This window comes from Aegilops tauschii, chromosome 6 (assembly GCF_002575655.3).
Source record: "Aegilops tauschii subsp. strangulata cultivar AL8/78 chromosome 6, Aet v6.0, whole genome shotgun sequence".
Taxonomy (NCBI): domain Eukaryota; kingdom Viridiplantae; phylum Streptophyta; class Magnoliopsida; order Poales; family Poaceae; genus Aegilops; species Aegilops tauschii.
Window position 1 is genome coordinate 62571399 of NC_053040.3, and position 18108 is coordinate 62589506.

Genomic DNA, 18108 nt, shown 5'->3' on the forward strand with positions numbered 1-18108 from the left:
GCTCTTCTTTCGCGGCTCCACGGTGACTACCTCGACACCGGCGACCCCCGACTCGACTCCGACCACGGCGTTTTTCGCACGACTACCTCGACTACGGCTACACCACCTACGCTCTCGGCTACCTCGACAAACAGCACAAAGGGCCACCGCCTTGCTTGAGCAACCTCGTCGGTTTCCACTCCAGCCACGCCTTCCGTGATGCGTCGACCGTTACGACTGTGGGGGGCGTGTCCCGGCTTGCCTTTGAATTCTTCTCCAGTCTCACCGTCTGCGTCGCTACCGTTGTGACTGCGGGGATGTTGAGTATCGTGATTATTAGAAAACGTAGTATAGCATAGAATATTATTTTACCTTGCCTTGTACTACAAGATGATCATGTACTCCTATACATAGCCCATGAGGCTCAAGCAATACAACAACTATTGCACCAATCCTCTCGATCTCTCCCTTCTAACAGATATGAGTATCGACAGATGTTGCCGAGATGATGGCTTCAGACTTACTGATGTATTACTTTGTAGGGTCTTTGTGAATAATTAATAAAGTGGCCGGGGTCATCCTCCTTTTCTATAAAAAAATGTCATCGACATCTCTACTTACATTCAGTAATTAAATTGAGTGTTACTGGCTACGACTATATATATAGATGTGGAGGTCACTAGTACGTGGTAGTAACATGCAAGGCTCTCCCCTCCGCTCACACATGAACTTCGAGCCCATGTACCTGTTCAGTGTATATCTCCTTGCATTGCATGTTCATGGGTTTGGCTTGGGAGGTAGCAGGAAGTCATGGTGTGCATACTTGTTGGGTCCTGCTTGCGAGCCCAGACCTCAGTGTTCTTCTATTGACACTCTACTTCGTAGGAAATATATGTCCAGTATGCTCGGTCGTTTATCTTGTTCACTATCTACGCCAACCTGTCGGTTCGTCCTCATGGAGTAACGTTTTCCAAGAAAAAGAAGCAGTTGTACACGAGATTCCAGCAGATGCGAGCAGTAAGCACACAACACAAGACATCCATTGTCGGGTGTAAATATGTTTGAACTGTGAACTGATAAGAAATAACAACGTTTACTCGCTTAATTAGTTAGGTCAAGTGTCAAGAATATCAACAATTGACCGTTTGAATGGGAACTGATTTCCCTCAGTCATGCACGCCACGTACTATGTAGATAAGCACCCTGCTTTGTTGTCAACAATCCTTGCAAGAACTAGTGGGCTTTATTAACATACTGCCGCCCCCAAATCGTCGGCCATCATATGAGGTCCATATAGATAGCTAATGCAGCCAAATTACACACCCGCCTAAATTTTAGGATCTTAAAATCAATAAAACTAGTTAACACTGTGAGTTTCACCTGCCTGAAGAACACTCCATGGCGTGATGCATCAGTGCGTCATGTTTGTTGGACTGAAGAGCGTCCATCAGTACAGAGGCATCCATCTCGATAATGATGGGACTCAGTCCAAGTTCAGCGAAAACTCAATTGCCTTCAGGGAGGTGGTCTGCTCAGCATGGAGTGCATCAACTAAATGTTGAGTTGACACATCCAAGTGGAGAGCATTGTTTCCAGTTAATTAAATCAAACTGAAAATATAGCATTTAGGTTTTCGGAATCACAAGTTGACATATCCTGGCCTTCGAATCTTGCAGTTAGGTCTTCACGTCACTTTCGGTTTTATGAGATATTGTTAATCAGTTTGATTCCATTGCTTCTGCTCAGGCCTATCACAAGAAAAGATAGGAGTAACGGTTTTAGGTCACAGAAGCTTATGGGCTTAGGCGTGACCATGTCTTATTTATGTTTCGATTTTTAAGTTACATGCATGCAAAGTTGGCAGACGATGGTACATTGTATAACACGGTTACTATATAGTACAACTCACAAGTTAATGAATACTATCAATGATGGTGGTATCTGCATATATGTACTATACCGAGAAGTAGAGAGAGCTCGGGATCCACACCGGACAACCTTATATCACAGATGGTTCTGCTCACATTCATCAACCAAATCTAATGTATAGTAGCTACGACTATACTTAGAGAGGTCAAGCACACTAGTGCATGATAACATGCGAGGTTCCACTCTTCTCACACATTACTGTCTATCTTCCCCTCTGGCATATTAATTCGTGGGGTTCCTCTCTGGCATATTAATTCGTGGGGTTGGCTTGGAAGGCAGCAGGAATTCAAGGTCGGCATACCTATAGGATCGTGCTTCCAAGACAAACCCACGCTGTGTTTCTTTCTATTGACATATTGCCTCCCCAAAGAGCACTCCATGTTGCGGTGCGTCGTGTCCGGTTGGCCAGAGAGGAGCCACGCCTACACAAAGGCATCCATCTCAATAATGATGTGACCCGTTTGCGTGCTCCTGCAAAGATGGTTTCTAAACCCAATTTACATTGTGCACCCTCGCAAGGCTGAATTATAGACCACTGTAGGAAGAGGAGACGTCCCTCCAGGCTCAAACTACAAGCAATGTGTTGTAGTAGTAAAAAATAAATACATCTCAGAACTAAATGCCACAACCGGCATACAACAGCAATACATGTCTACAGTCTACACACATAACATAATACTGGATTGTAGAATTGTATTGAATAATTGTTGATACAATATTGTGTCAGTACAAGAGGTATATATAAGAGTCAAGCCGCACCTGACCTAGCCCTATTACAAACCGAGTAGGAGTCCTAATCCAATTACAAGTTGTATTCTAACATCCCCCGCAGTGTTAACGGTAGGCTCGACAACGTTGAGACTGAAACGAATGTCTTGAAGTGGAGTAGTCGCCAGGCCTTTAGTAAAGATATCAGCGAACTGAGCAGAAGTAGGCACGTGGAGAACGCGAACTTGACCGAGAGCCATCTTCTCTCGAACAAAATGAATGTCGATCTCAATATGCTTTGTGCGGCGGTGTTGAACCGGATTCCCTGCCATGTAGACAGCTGAAATATTATCACAGTAAACAATGGTAGCTTGCTCAATAGGACAGTGCAGCTCTGACAGCAACTGGCGCAACCAAACCGTTTCAGCGACCGCGTGAGCCACAGCGCGGTACTTAGCTTCAGCAGACGAGCGGGAGACCGTAACCTGCCTTTTCGAAGACCAAGAAATCAAATTGTTACCAAGATAAACACAAAATACGGATGTGGACCTACGAGTATCTGGACAACCAGCCCAGTCTGCATCAGAGTAAGCTGTCAAGGAGGTGGGAGAGGATTTGTTGATATGAAGACCTAAGTCTAGTGTGCCTTTGATATATCGAAGAATACGTTTGACATGATTGTAGTGTGGAATACGAGGATCATGCATGTATAAACAAGCTTGTTGGACATCAAAATAAATTTCAGGACGAGTGAGAGTAAAATACTGAAGTGCACCGGTAAGACTACGATAAAGAGAAGGATCGGAGAAAGGATCACCATCGGCAGAGAGTTTGGAACCTGTATCAACAGGGTTACGAGAAGTTTGACAATCAAGCATACCAGTACGAGAAAGAAGATCCAGAGTGTATTGGCGTTGAGACAAGAAAAGACCAGAGGAGTCACGGATAACAGCAATACCTAAGAAGTGGTGAAGAAGACCTAAATCTGTCATAGAGAATTCGTGGCGAAGAAGAGAGATAATATGATCTAAAAATTGTTGTGAGGAAGCTGTGAGGATAATATCATCAACATATAAAAGAAGGTAAGCAGTGTTGTTGTTGTGATGAAAGGTGAAGAGTGAAGTGTCAGAACGGGAAGGGGTAAAACCAATGGTTTGAGCATAAGTAGAAAAACGTTGGAACCAGGCACGTGGTGCTTGTTTAAGACCATAAAGAGATTTTTGAAGAAGACAAACATGATTAGGATAGGAGGAATATTCTAAGCCAAGAGGTTGTTGACAATAGACTGTTTCTTGAAGAGAGTCATGAAGGAAAGAATTTTTGACATCTAGTTGATGAATTGGCCAGGAAGAAGAGATGGCGATGCTAAGGATAGTGCAAATAGTGCTGGGCTTGACAACTGGAGAGAAAGTCTCATCATAATCGATATCGTGTTGCTGAGAGTAACCACGACATACCCATCGAGCCTTATAACGTGCAAGACTCCCATCAAAATTAAATTTATGGCCAAAAACCCATTTGCGCAAAATGATATTTTTATTGGAAGGACGAGGAATTAACTGCCACGTGTTATTCTGCAGAAGGGCATCATATTCATCTTTCATAGCTGCGGCCCAATTAGGATCTAGGAGAGCTTATTTGTAAGATGTGGGTAGAGAGGAAGGAGATAAAGATGCATGAAGATTGAGACGATCTTTTGCAGGTAAACGAAAACCGGACTTGGCACGTGCCACTACAGGAAACAGCTATTTTGCCATCTGCCACGGCGGACGGCAAAGGCTCGAACGGCGGACGGCAAAAGGCTCCGGCAAAGTAGGCTACGGTAAACAGGTCCTTTGCCGTCTGCTTTTTATGGCGGACGGCAAAGAGTCCTTTGCCTACAGCGGCGGACGGCAAAGAGGAGGGCCGGCAAAAATACTGGACGTCCGCCAGCGTTAGTCCGTTAGGCGGCTAACGGCGGCCTTTGCCGTCCGCCAGTTGACATTAGCAATGCGTCAGCGCCCGCTGTTTTTTGCCGTCTGCCACGGCGGACGGCAAAGGCAAAGTCTTTGCCATCAGCTTAGCTTTGCCGTCCGCCACGGTAGGCAAATTTGCCAAATGGCCCATCTCTCAGGAAGCACAGGTGGGCGCCACGTGCCCCCTTTGCCGTCTGCCACCGATGGCAAAGGTGTCTTTGCCGTCCGCGGCGGACGGCAAAGAGCCTGCACTGCCTCTTTTTATTCTGTTTTTCTTATATCCAACAATTATCACAGGAAATATATCACAGCAAATATATCACAGGAGCCAGCACATATATATCCAACATAATAAATATCCAGCACATATATATCCATACATACATAGTAGGTTGCACATAGTTCCATCGATCCATACATATTACAATATGCAAAGTTTCATCATAGCAAGCGAGCAGAATACAAGAAGTGCATCAAAGGAAAAAACAAGCAACCCATCATAGAAAGCTGGCTTCCGTGAAGTGAACGAAACCTGCAAACTGACAAATAAGAAAGTTAGAAAAAGAAGACTAGAAGAAGAATTAGACTAGAAGAAAAAGAATAGAAGAAGAAGAAGAAGACTAGAAGAAGAAGTATATGCCATTTATTAGCTAACTTAGGTGAACTGGATCATTTATGAGCTAAATTAGTTGAAATGGATCGTTTATGAGCTAACTTAGGTGAAATGGATCGTTTATTAGCTAACCTAGGTGAAATGGATCGTTTATGAGCTATCTTAGGTGAAATGGATCGTTTATGAGCTAAGTTAGGTGAAATGGATCGTTTATGAGCTAACCTAGGTGAAATGGATCGTTTATGAGCTAACCTAGGTGAAATGGGTCGTTTATGAGTTAACCTAGGTGAAATGGGTCGTTTATGAGTTAACCTAGGTGAAATGGGTCGTTTATGAGCTAAGTTAGGTGAAATGGATCGTTTATGAGCTAACCTAGGTGAAATGGATCGTTTATGAGCTAACCTAGGTGAAATGGGTCGTTTATGAGCTAACCTAGGTGAAATGGGTCGTTTATGAGTTAACCTAGGTGAAATGGGTCGTTTATGAGCTAATTATGCAATTTTTGACATAAGTTAGCTAAGTACATATCGTTTTAGAGCTAAGTTAGGTAAAATGGATGGTTTATGAGGTCAGTAAGCTTATTAAGTCATTTTGGAGGAAAAGAAGCTAACTCTAGGTCATTATGGTAAGCATATTGGAGGAAATAAAGTTAAGTCTAGGTCTTTATGCATTTGTTAAGCAAAACACTAGACAAACTTACCGTGATTAGGGAGGTGTAGGAGCGGGGTGGCTAGTGCCGCTACCTGGAGAAGGATCGTGCGATGCGTTTCTCGAGTTAAGCTGCACCAAAGATCATTTCCAATGTCTCGTTAGCATTACGACACTCAAATGTTAAGACTAGCAAGTAATGTCCATTCAAATTAAACTCACCGTGCTCCCAGGAGCAATCACTGGCATCGGCGGAGCGGGCTGACCGGACTTCTCGCACACAGACTACACATTTGGTTTTCAGAACAGAGTCATACTAGTTAGTAATGAGACTCAAATGTTAAAGACTGGCAAGTAATCTGCAGAAGAAACTTACCACAAGGATCTCGTACATGGCCCTTGCCTGCATGTCATTCCGTGCCCTCTCCTCCTCCATCATCTTTCTCGTCCTCTCCTCCATCTCCCGCTGCCTCTCCGCCGCCTCCGCCAGAAGTTTCTCCGTTCTATCTCTCTCAGTCTGTATAGCAGCCTGCAACACCACTCACATGACCATTTGTAATCATTGATGGAAGCGCACACAATGTAATGGAGAAAGATAACTGAGTACGTATCACTAACCTTGATGGCGAGTTGCACTGGCCGTTCACGAGGCCTTATCTCAGAAGCGGAGCTCGACTGGCGCGCCTTGATCTCCGGGAGAGTGCTAGGACAACGGATAAGTCCATCTCCAATGGCTATGGAGCCATGGGACCTCCCGCCACCAGATATCATCACCAGCTCTGGATCAATGGGACCCTGGCTTGGGTTAAAGTCCTCCCCTTTCCTCGCCTTCCCCTCATCTCTATATCTCACGAGCTTGTTGTGGGAGGAGATGTTGGTGAAGTTGTTTGCATCATCGAGGTCAGACTGAGAGAAAGCCTTGACTTTCTTGAAAGAGCCAGTGTGGGCCATGGCATACAGGTCATACACCTCTGGCACCTTATCCGCCTTATTGTAGCGTGCCTGAAAGAGAGAAACAATGAAAATTAGTAATTAAAGGGCTCAAGCTAGCATGATGAATGAATTGCATGAATCATGAAGCAAACCACATACCCAGTTGCGCCCGAACTGATATAAGTTGGAGCTGCCTTGATGGTGTGGCACACCTTCCATTTGGGCACGTTTGTCCTTGGCCTCGTTGTGGTAGCCATTCTTTTGAGCACCACTCATCGACCAACACCTCCCAACAATCCATCCGATCCGCACACCATCTCAGAGGTGCCTAAGTTAGCAAATAGAAACTTGAGCGCTACGGCTAAGAATTACTAAATGAAGGAACTTAAGTAGAAGGCCTTAAGAATTACCTTCATGTACTGCTCCTTACTCAGGAACTTACCGCGGCACGCCGGCTTGGTCTTCTTGATACCACGCAAGGCGTAGTAGTCTCGAACAGCCTGCACCCGAGCCTCGTGCCGTAAGTTCTGGAGTAGGCGCTTGCAGACGTTCTGGATAACATTTGCCGCGTCCTCCTCGTATCCCTCCTCACACCTGTAGAATGTCTGCAATCAAATGAGACAATATTGATTAGTACAATTAATAACTAGCTAGTTGAAGATTTTGAAATGTGTAAAGGAGAAATTACCCAGAACATCCTAATCACCATGTCTGCCCTCGTGTCGCACACGGCACCGTCGATAATGACATCCAGCGGGGCCGGGCAGCCACGTAGTGCTCCCAGCTCAACCCAAGCTCTGGAAGCCGACCCTCACCAGGCAACGTGACAAACCCCGGGAAGTTTTGCCGGCAAAGAACTCCAAGGACGGAGTTGGGCCGGCGGACACTATGATGGTGGTCCCAACCCCTGCAGCATGACAAGGCCAACGCATTAGTTATTTGAAGAAACGTGATTGCAGAAGGTACAAAAATATTAAATGCACTTACGTACCTCTCCCCATCAGGGAAGATCAACCACCTCTGCTCGCGGGTCGCCGGCACGGACGGGAGCCGTGTAGCACCACGCTGGTAGACGGTGCCACCCTCCTCCTCAAGATCAGTCGGCTCCCCGCCATCATCAGCATGGCCACTCGGCTCCTCGGGCTGATCCGGCCAGGTACCCCATCTGGATGTGTGCTCCTCCGGGGTCTCGTGGGCCGAAGGCCAGTCGACCCGAGGCTCGTGGGCCCAAGACCCGTGGACCGGAGGCTCGTGGACCGGAGTCCGTGTAGCCTCCTCCTCGGACGAGTCCACCCTAGCAGTCACGTGCTCGGGTGAAACAGCTGGGGGTGGCGGCGAGGAAGGCGCCGTAGCAGTCACCCTACCTCCTCTCCCGCGACCACGTGCCCCACCTCCTCTCTTCCTACCTCGTCCCCTGCTGGGCACCGCGGTCAACGAAGAAGGGCCCGGCGGTGTGGACATACTGTCCAGCAACGCTCGGCGGAGAGGTGTGTCTGGAATCGAAGACCTCAGACCACGCGCCGACGAAGAAGGGGCCTTGGCGCGCTCCCGACCAGCGCGCGCCCACCATCTTTCAACACCTGCCATGACAAACAGTAAACGAAATTAGTACAACATAAAAAAAAGACCGACATGAATAATAATATGTGTATCACTTAAGTGTATCATCATCAAGTACAACATTAAAAAATTTAATACCTGACACTACTAATAATCTCGATCAATATCATCAATAAATGCATAATCATCATCATCACTATAATCAATGACGGGCTCATAGGGTTCAGTGGCATCAACATGTGGAAGGCCACCTTGACGTAATCGGTCAAGCAATGACAGGTCATCCGCAGCAGTAACCTCTTCTTGTTCCGGCTCTTCTTGTTCCTCCTCTGGGGTGATGTCGGATTCACTGTCGCTGTCTACTTCAATGTTTTGGGGTGAAGTATAGCGGTTCTTGAAACGCTTTTTGGAAAGACGTGTCTCTTGGAAGAATTCTCCTTCATATGTGTCTGGGTTAATGTGAGGTTCATAATCCTCTTCCTTTGGGGGAGATAGTCTAGCACGTGGCGGCACTTCATAAACGACATCCCAACCTTTCAGATTTGGATTAGTTTGGCAGGCCCACGGTAGATAGAATACTTGGGTCGCCTGTTGAGCCCTAATATAGACATCAGGAACATCTAAATGGGTGCTTTGGTTGATTTTAACTAGCCCTATATGTTCATGAGTCCTTCTAGTCTCCTTCGGCTGAAACCAATAACATTTGAAGACTACGACATTCGGTGGGTTTTCACCATAGAATAGATGTTCATAAATTGCTTCAACTCTCCCATAATACTCGGTACCTCCTTCGCCGATAGCAGATACACAACAATTTGTAGACTTTCGGTCGGCCATAGATAGCTCTTTGCCATAGGTACGAAAGCGATACCCGTTGATGTCGTATTTGTCAAATGAACGGACCTTATAGTCAAAACCATTAGCGACTTGTCTCAATTCGCCGTCCATAGACTCTGAATTAGCCTACAAGTTTAATATGAAATGAGCGAATGAAACCGGGATGGCCGCCTACAAATTAGCCTACAAGTCTAATAGAAATTACCGTTTGTTTGAACCAAGAGATGAAACCGGGATAGCCGCCTCCTTGCTTTGCGAGAAGCTCATACTCTTCGACAGAATCCTTTTGGATCACCGCTCCATACGAGAATAAGGCGACGTATCGACTGTATGAAATATCCACGAATAAGAGCAGTTCAAATGAAATAGAAGTTGCGAAATTATGTACCGAGAACTTACTCAATGTACGGCCGCACTTCTATCAGGTTGTTGAAGATATACAACGAAATGGTCCGCCATTGTTCGTTATCCAAAGATACTGGATTTGAAACACTGGCTGGTGCGAGATTCCCTTTGAATAGGCTGAGGTTGGATCCACCCTTTTTAGGGTCGTCAGCATTGTACCGAGGCTTCGGATTATGCAAATGATGATTTTTGGCTTCGTAGTGTGCTGCCACGAAGTTTGCCGCCTCCTCAGTGATGAATGCCTCAGCCATCGATGCTTCAATTCTACGTTTATTTTTACATTTTTGTCGAAGCGTCTTCTGCATCCTCTCAGTTGGGTAGCACCAACGATTTTGCACGGGCCCCCCCAATCTTGCCTCGGTCGGGAGATGCAAAATCAAATGTTGCATTGGATTAAAGAAGCCCGGTGGAAAGATCTTCTCTAACTTGCAGATCAACTCCGGCGCCAACTCTTCCATTTCTTCTAGCACGCCAGGCGATAGTTCTTTCGCACAAAGAACACGGAAGAAATAGCTGAGTTCTGCCAGTACTAGCCATTCATCCTCAGGGATGAAGCCACGCAACATCACCGGCATTACCCGCTCAATCCATATGTGCCAATCATGACTCTTGAGACCAAATATCTTCAATTTATCAAGACTGGCTCCCCTCTGTAGATTCGCTGCATACTCATCGGGGAACATCAACTGCATTTTCACCCACAAGATAATTTCCCTCATAGCTGGCCTTCCAAGATTGAACCATGCCTTTGGCTTCGTCCAGTTCTGCTTTCCTTTTGGTTCTTTCATGTTTTGTAACGGCCTATCACGTAGCGCCTCCAGATCGACTCTAGCCTTAGTATTATCCTTTGACTTCCCATCTATGCCGAACAATGTACCAAAAAGTGCCTCGGCGATATTCTTCTCAGTGTGCATCACGTCGATGTTGTGTGGGCAAAGGAGGTCTTTGAAGTAAGGCAGATCCCATAAGCATGTTTTGTGAGTCCAGGCGTGCTTAGAATTATACCCCTTGAAGTACCCTGGACGCTCTGGATCTGGCTCGAGAGCGTTTAACTGATCCAGGGTCTGTTGGCCTGTCAATGCAGGTGGTGCAGAGTTTTTGACAACTCTACCTCTGATGAAGTTCTTCTTGTCTTTCCTGAACTTATGGCGAGGATTCAGGAACTGTCTATGCATGTCGAAGCAAGAAAACTTGCGACCGGCTTGAAGCCAACGAAACTCAAGAGCTCCCTTGCATGTGGGGCACGGGAACCTTCCATGCACACACCAGCCAACGAATAGCGCATACGCCGGCAAGTCATGCGTCGAGTACATGTACCAGACACGCATTATGAAGTTCCGTTTGCTTCTTGCAATTCGTATGTCTTGAACCAGGCATCGTATGAGTACATGTACCAGGCATCGTATGTCTTGAACCCATTATCCCAGGCTTCTTGCAATTCGTCCTTAAGCGGTTGCATGTACACATTCATATTTTTCCCCGGATAGTTGGGCCCTGGAATTATCAACGTCAGGAAAATGTTCTTTCTTTGCATAATCTGTCCGGGGGGGAGATTGAGTGGAAAGACAAATACGGGCCAACAACTGTATTAGGCTGCCGTCATACCAAACACACTGAACCCATCCGTGCTGATGCCGACTCGAGGATGCCTCGGATCTGCCGCTTTGTCACCATGTAATTCATCAAGCTTTTTCCACGCAACACCATCCGATGTGTGTTCAATCATCAGATTCCCATCTGCATCTAGTTCGGCTCTTTTGCCCGTTTTGTGCCATGTCATCTGTCTGGCCGTCTCTTCGACCATGAAAAGACGTTGAAGTCTTGGTACGATTGGCATATACCGAAGAACACTAATGGGGATTTTGGTCTGTGTCTTCTCACCCATACCGTTGTCTACCACAACATACCTGGAAAACTTGCAAATGGGACAATAGTTCAAGTCTGCATAGTCAAGCCTAAACAAGACACATCCTTTCTCACAGGCATGTATCTTATCATAGGGCATCTTCAGTGCACGGAGGATTTTGTCCGACTGGTACAGGTTTGCAGGCATTACATGGCCTTTGGGTAGAAAGCGTCCAAATACTGTCATTATTGCATCGTAGCATTCTCTGCCCAAGTTGAACTGAGCCTTCAGAGCCATTACTTGTGAGATGGCATCCAACTAACAAAGCTCAGTGTGCTCATGGAGCGGACGTTTTGAAGACTCCAACATTTCATTGAAGGCCTTTGCAGATTCCTCCATCTCCTCGTCCGAATCCCGAGCATCATCAAAGTCTTGCACCATGTTTTCCATCCCGGTACCATGCTCGTCGGTGCGACGACGATCCACCTCAGCTCGGTCACGTTGGGCAGACTCACCATGAAATGTCCACACCGTATAATCGGGCGTAAAACCACTCTTCTGCAGGTGTTTGCCCATTCCAGCCTCTGTCCTCTTTTCCCAATTGCCGCACCGTAAACAGGGGCACCAGGTTTTCCTCTGGCCATTTGCAAATGTGGCTCGCACAAACGCCTTGGTTTTTGTGAACCATTCAGTGCTCCATTTGTTCTGACCAGTGTGACCGGTGTACATCCACGCACGATCACTCATCTTGACTTTCAGAGCTACTAGACACACAACAAATATATATATATATATATATATATATATATAATTCAGCATGTATATATTCATCAGTTGATCTACTTTGTCAATTTTATTACGTCCATGCCACTACTAGGAAAATGGCTATAGATGATATGGCCACTAATGGTGCACCAGACATGTGGTGCGCCATTACTATATACTAATGGCGCACCAATTAGTGTGAAAATACGAATGGCGCACCACATCCACGGTGCGCCATTAGTAAAATTTTATTTTTTATTTTTTCAAAACTACTAATGGCGCACCGTGGGATGGTGCGCCATTAGTAGTTCAACTAGTAATTACTAATGGCGCACCATCCCACGATGCGCCATTAGTAATTAAGTTTCAAATTTTTTTTTTCAAATTTTTTTTATTTTTATTTTTTAAACTACTAATGGCGCACCGTGGGACGGTGCGCCATTACTAGTTCAACTACTAATGGCGCACCACACCCACGGTGCACCATCACTAGTTGAACTACTAATGGCGCACCACCCCCACGGTGCGCCATTAGTAACTTGGCCCATTCCACCGAATGCACCCCCCCGGTGGACCGCCTTTTCAGTTTTAAAAAAATAAAAGAAAATGATGGAAATGTCAAAAAAATAAAATAAAACAAGTTTCCCATGTGATATGTGGTCTAGTTGTTGGGAAAATTAACAAATATGAATTTCGACTTTATTTGCAAAATCTCTCTGGAATTTCTTAAAATGGGCATAACTTTTGCATATGAACTCGGATGAAAAAGTTTTTTATATGAAAAATCATCTACTCGAAAAGTTACATCCGAATTTAACAGGGGGAACCCCATTAAACATTTTCAAAATCCTCAAAAACCTAACAGAAAAAAAGATACGGGGCTTTTAAGATCTGGAGAGGCAAAAAAATTCAAAAAAAATCAAACTTACTAATGGCGCACCTGCCCATGGTGCGCCATTACTATCTTCCCGCCTTCAAAATTCAAAATAAATAAAAAAATAAAAAAAAGTTACTAATGGCGCACCTGCCCATGGTGCGCCATTAGTATCTTCCCGCCTTCAAAATTCAAAATAAATCAAAAAAATAAATAAAAAAGTTACTGATGGCGCACCTGCCCATGGTGCGCCATTAGTATCTTCCCGCCTTCAAAATTCAAATAAATCAAAAAAAATAGTAATGGCGCACCTGCCCACGGTGCGCCATTACTATGCCGTATATATGGCTGGGCGTGTCCTCTCCTCCTTACCTCTTCATTCTTCTCCTCCACTCCACCTCTCCTCCACTTCATCTCCTTCTCCCTCCTCTCCGGTGAGCTCTCCTCCCTCCTCTCCGGTGAGCTCCTCCTCCCTCCTCTCCGGTGAGCTCTCCTCCCTCCTCTCCGGTGAGCTCCTCCTCCCTCCTCTCCGGTGAGCTCCTCCTCCCTCCTCTCCGGCGAACTCCTACTCCCTCCTCTTCGGTGAGCTCCTACTCCCTCCTCTTCGGTGAGCTCCTCCTCCCTCCTCTTCGGTGAGCTCCCCTCATGGTTTGTCCTTCCTCCTCTCCGATGCTCCGGTGAACTCCTCTTTGGCGACCTCCTCCTCCTCTCCGGCGACGTAGGCGAGCACCTCTCCGGCGACCTCCTCCTCCTCCTCTCCGGCGAACTCCTCTCCGGCAAAAGAACACGGCAAAAGAACGTACAAGATCCAAAAACAGGAACAAAATTTGAAATAATATCGTGCAAAAAAACGAGCCAAAAGAACGAGCAACAAATGGGCAAAAAAATCGTGATCCAGATCCAAATTCAAAATTCAAAAATAGCAATGGCGCAGGTGGGGGTTAGACGGTGCGCCACTACTATTTTCCCGCCTTCAAAATTCAAAAATACTAATGGCGCACCGTGGCCTATACTAATGGCGCACCAGTGGCCTATACTAATGGCGCACCATGGCATATACTAATGGCGCACGGCGCACCAGTGGTGCGCCATTAGTATACCAGATACTAATGGCGCACCAGTGGTGCGCCATTAGTAAAATATACTAATGGCGTGGCACTAATGGCGCACCACTAATGCGCCATTAATGGCCAAATTAGGTGCGCCATTAGTAGGCCTTTTCCTAGTAGTGTGCAACCTACACTCTAATAGGTAATGATAGGTCCTAATCCCACCCGAGTATGTTTAGATTGGGTTCATTTTCCCATGCTATGCTCCGGATCCTACGCAAAATTTCGGCAGCACCTCCCCGCTGTTCTCCTGATACACGTCTCTGCAATAAACAGAGAGGATGTGTACCCGGAGAACAACAGGGGAGGCACTGACGAAATTTATGCGTCGGATCCGGAGCAAAGCATATGGAAAAACGAACCCAATCTAAACATACTCGGGCTGTCCATGGATAGCGTTGGACAATTCGAAAGAATCAAGGTTATAAATATGCAAATGCATGCATATTTATAACTATGACGCTTTCGAACGGGAGACACATATTGGTTACGCATACTGATGATTCAAGACACATATATAGCTAGCTATCAAGTTTCATCGGAATAGATCAAATAATTAATGGGGGAGGAGGACATGTCATTTGTGCTCACCCACGAACGAAGGGGCAGAGCTCGTCAAACGCACGGCGAGGTCGTTGAACACCAAACCTCGCAGCGATGAAACAACTGCACATTTAAAACTACCTGATCAACACAATTATATATGATGTTTTTCATAACAAAATCGAAAAATGTATGACCTAACTAATAATTCACAAATATATGACGGCCTCTGGAAGGCCAAAGAACACCTTTTCGGGAGGTGTCGGGGGTCGGGGTGCCGTGTCGGTGTCGGGGTCGGGGTGTCGGGTCAGGCTCGGGGTCGGGGTGTCGGGGTCGGGGTCGGGGTCTCGGGGTCGGGGTGTCGGGGGTGTCGTGTCGGGGGTCGGGGTGTCGTGTCGGTGTCGGGGTGCCATGTCGGGGTCTGGGTGCTGTTTCGGGGTCGGGGGGTCGGGGTGTCGTGTCGGGGTCAGGGGGTTAGGGGTCGGGTGTCGGGGTGGAGTCGGGGTCGGGTGTCGGGGTGTGGTGTCGGGGTTGGGGGGTCAGGGGGTCTTCTCATTCTTCTACTACTTCTACTTCTTCTCATTCTTCTACTTATTCTCATCCCCCGTCTTCTACTTCTTTTCTTCTTCTTCTTCTTCTTCTTCTTCTTCTTCTTCTTCTTCTCCTTCTTCTTCTTCTTCTTCTTCTTCTTCTTCTTCTTCTTTCTCCTGCTCCTCCTCCTCCTCCTCCTCCTCCTCTTCTTCTTCTTCTTCTTCTTCTTCTTCTTCTTCTTCCCCCTTCTACTTATTCTACTTTTCGTCTTCTTTTTTCACTTCCTTTAATTATGACTATTTAACTAAAACCTAACACTAGTGTAATATAATCCAATCTAATTAATCTAATCTAGCTAACTATATAACCTAAACCTAAACTAAAAACCTAAACTAATTAAAACTAAACTATTTAAACTAATTAAACCTAAACTAATTAAACTAAATAACCTAAACTAATTAATTCTAAACTGAAAAAACTTAAACTAAAAAACCTTATCTAAACAGAAAAGAAAAACAAAAAAACAGAAAAAAATAGGACACAGGGGGCGGCAGGGGCTCACCGTGGGGGGCGGCGACGGGTCGGGGAGGGGGCGGCGACGGGGCGGCAGCAAGGCGGCGCAGCGATGGGGAGGGGAGGGGCAGCGATGGGCGGCGCTCCTCGGGGGGGCGGTCGACCCGCGCCTGCAGCGGTAGCGGCGGTTGGTCGGGCGTCGGGGGCGGGGACGGGCGCGGCGGTACGGGGCTTGGACGGCCGCGGCGCGGCTGGCCGACGTGGAAGGAGCGGCGGGGCCGCAATGGAGGTTGGGGAGGGGTGCGGGGCGGCGGCGGCACGGGCTGGTGTTGCGCGGGGCGATGTGGAAGAGGCGGCGAGGGTGCGGTGGAGGTCGAGGCGGCGAGGATGCGGTGGAGGTCGGGCGGGGGCGGCGGGGGGCCGGGGTAGGGCGGGCGGGCGGCGGCGGCGGCGGGGTGGGAGGAGAGAACGGCGAGGAGAGAAGAAGTGAGTAACGGGCGGGGGGGTACGGGCCGTTAGGTAGTGCCCTCTTTGCCGTCCGCCTATCTTTGCCGTCCGCCCTTTTTGCCTCTTTGTCGTCTGCTGGCGGACGGCAAAGAGGTGGGCCGTTAAGTTTTTTCCAAACGGGCGGGGGGTGGGGGCCACCTCACTCTTTGCCGTCTGCCAGCGGACGGCAAAGATTCTTTGCCATCTGCTGGCTGACGGCAAAGCGCTCGCAGATGGCAAAGAGCTTCTTTGCCGTCTGCCGTTTCTTTGCCGTCTGCTTTTGGGTAGCTGATGGCAAAGAGCTTCTTTGCCGTCAGCTAGCAGACGGCAAAGAGCCGGCAGATGGCAAATTAGCTGATTCCAGTAGTGTGTGCGCATGGTATGATCGTTAGTAGGAGCTGGAACGGGAATATCATGAGCGGGAGGGGTGGGGAAGATGTGGTGGACGCCTCCGGCGCAGCGGAAGAAGCGGATGCGGGGGATGGTGGTGAAGAATGCGGCTGCAGGAGGTCTGCCGCGTCAGAGTGTAATGTGTATTCCTCTGCTGGGACAGAGGTGATGACAGAAGTGGTGGCGGCAGGATCTGCTACTGCGGCTGGTTTCGCTGGATTGTCGGTGGATCACCAAGTTCGCGGAGTTCATCCGCGATCACCTTGAGGCGTTGGTAGTAGACGCCGACTGGTGAATCACCTTGCACCGTATTTTGAAGCTCGGTGTGGAGATTGTTGGCGCGAGCGTCGACGTTGTCCTGGAAGAGCTGACGAAGGGCCGCCCATAGATCGGCGGCGGAGGCACCGTCACAGTGGACAAGATTGAGGATCTCTGTGGAGACTCGCACGTAGATCCACTGAATAATGTTGAGATCATCCTTGACCCATTGTGGATCATGAAGTTGAGGAAGAGATTCGTCGGCAGCGTGAGTGCGGAGATTGCATCGCCCAAGGTGGACGTCGAAGAGGTGACGCCAATGGTAGTAGTTGTGAGCAGCAAGGTCTAGGGTTATGGGGATGTAGGGGCTAATATCGGAGATGGTGTCGGTAAAGGAGATGGAAGGGGGTATTGGTGGGGGTAAGGCTAGAGTAGAGGTAGAGGCGGAGGAGGCCGTGGCCGCGGCGACCTTGGCGGCGACGATGGCGGCGCGCCGCTTGAAGTAGCCGGGCGGCGACGACAGTGGCGGGGCTGGCGCGTTAGCCATACCCTAGGATCGAAAGTCTCATACCATGTAGAATTGTATTGAATAATTGTTGATACAATATTGTGCCAGTACAAAAGGTATATATAAGAGTCGAGCCGCACCTGACCTAGCCCTATTACAAACCGAGTAGGAGTCCTAATTCTATTACAGGTTGTATTCTAACATGGACCACCATCCAAAACGGTTGAACGTATCCCATATATCACCGTCTCGGCTGCACTCAAACTTCATATGCTCCCATAGATTTACACCCTGCTTTGTTGTCATATTACTCCCATATGGTCCCACATGTTTAAAGAAAATATGGGAGTACTTATGAAAATCAACAATCAAGGACCTCACCATAGGAGTTAGGAGCTCCTACCATGGTGAGGCCGAGCCGTCAACGAGCATGAGCCGGCAATAGCCTATGGGAGTGAGTCTGACACCGTGTGGGTTCATTAGAGTTGCTGTAGGTCGGGGGGCTTAGGGGGGTGGTCAGGACGGTGTTAGGAGTGGTGAGGGGAGGGCGGGGTGGCAATGAGGCGCGCAATGTTGGGTTTAGTCCCACATCGGTTGTGGGAGGAGACAAAACACGACTTATAAGAGTGGGGGTGTCCCCTCCTAACAGATTAGTTTTTTTTGAGGGGGGAGGGGGAACAGGGCCCAAGGCCTCTCATAAGTCGGTGTTACTCTCCAG

General features: G+C 47.6%; 1 protein-coding gene across 1 annotated transcript; it reads right to left on the bottom strand.

The window, feature by feature from the left end:
• Positions 1 to 16820: 16820 nt before the first annotated feature.
• Positions 16821 to 17429, bottom strand: LOC109737777 (uncharacterized). The gene has a single exon (XM_020296905.1). It carries the CDS (start codon positions 17427 to 17429, stop codon positions 16821 to 16823), a length of 609 nt encoding a protein of 202 aa, XP_020152494.1.
• Positions 17430 to 18108: the final 679 nt, after the last annotated feature.

Excerpts from the sequence above, each read along its gene's own strand:
- LOC109737777 (XM_020296905.1), bottom strand. The coding sequence starts at position 17,429 with ATGGCTAACGCGCCAGCCCCGCCACTGTCGTCGCCGCCCGGCTACTTC.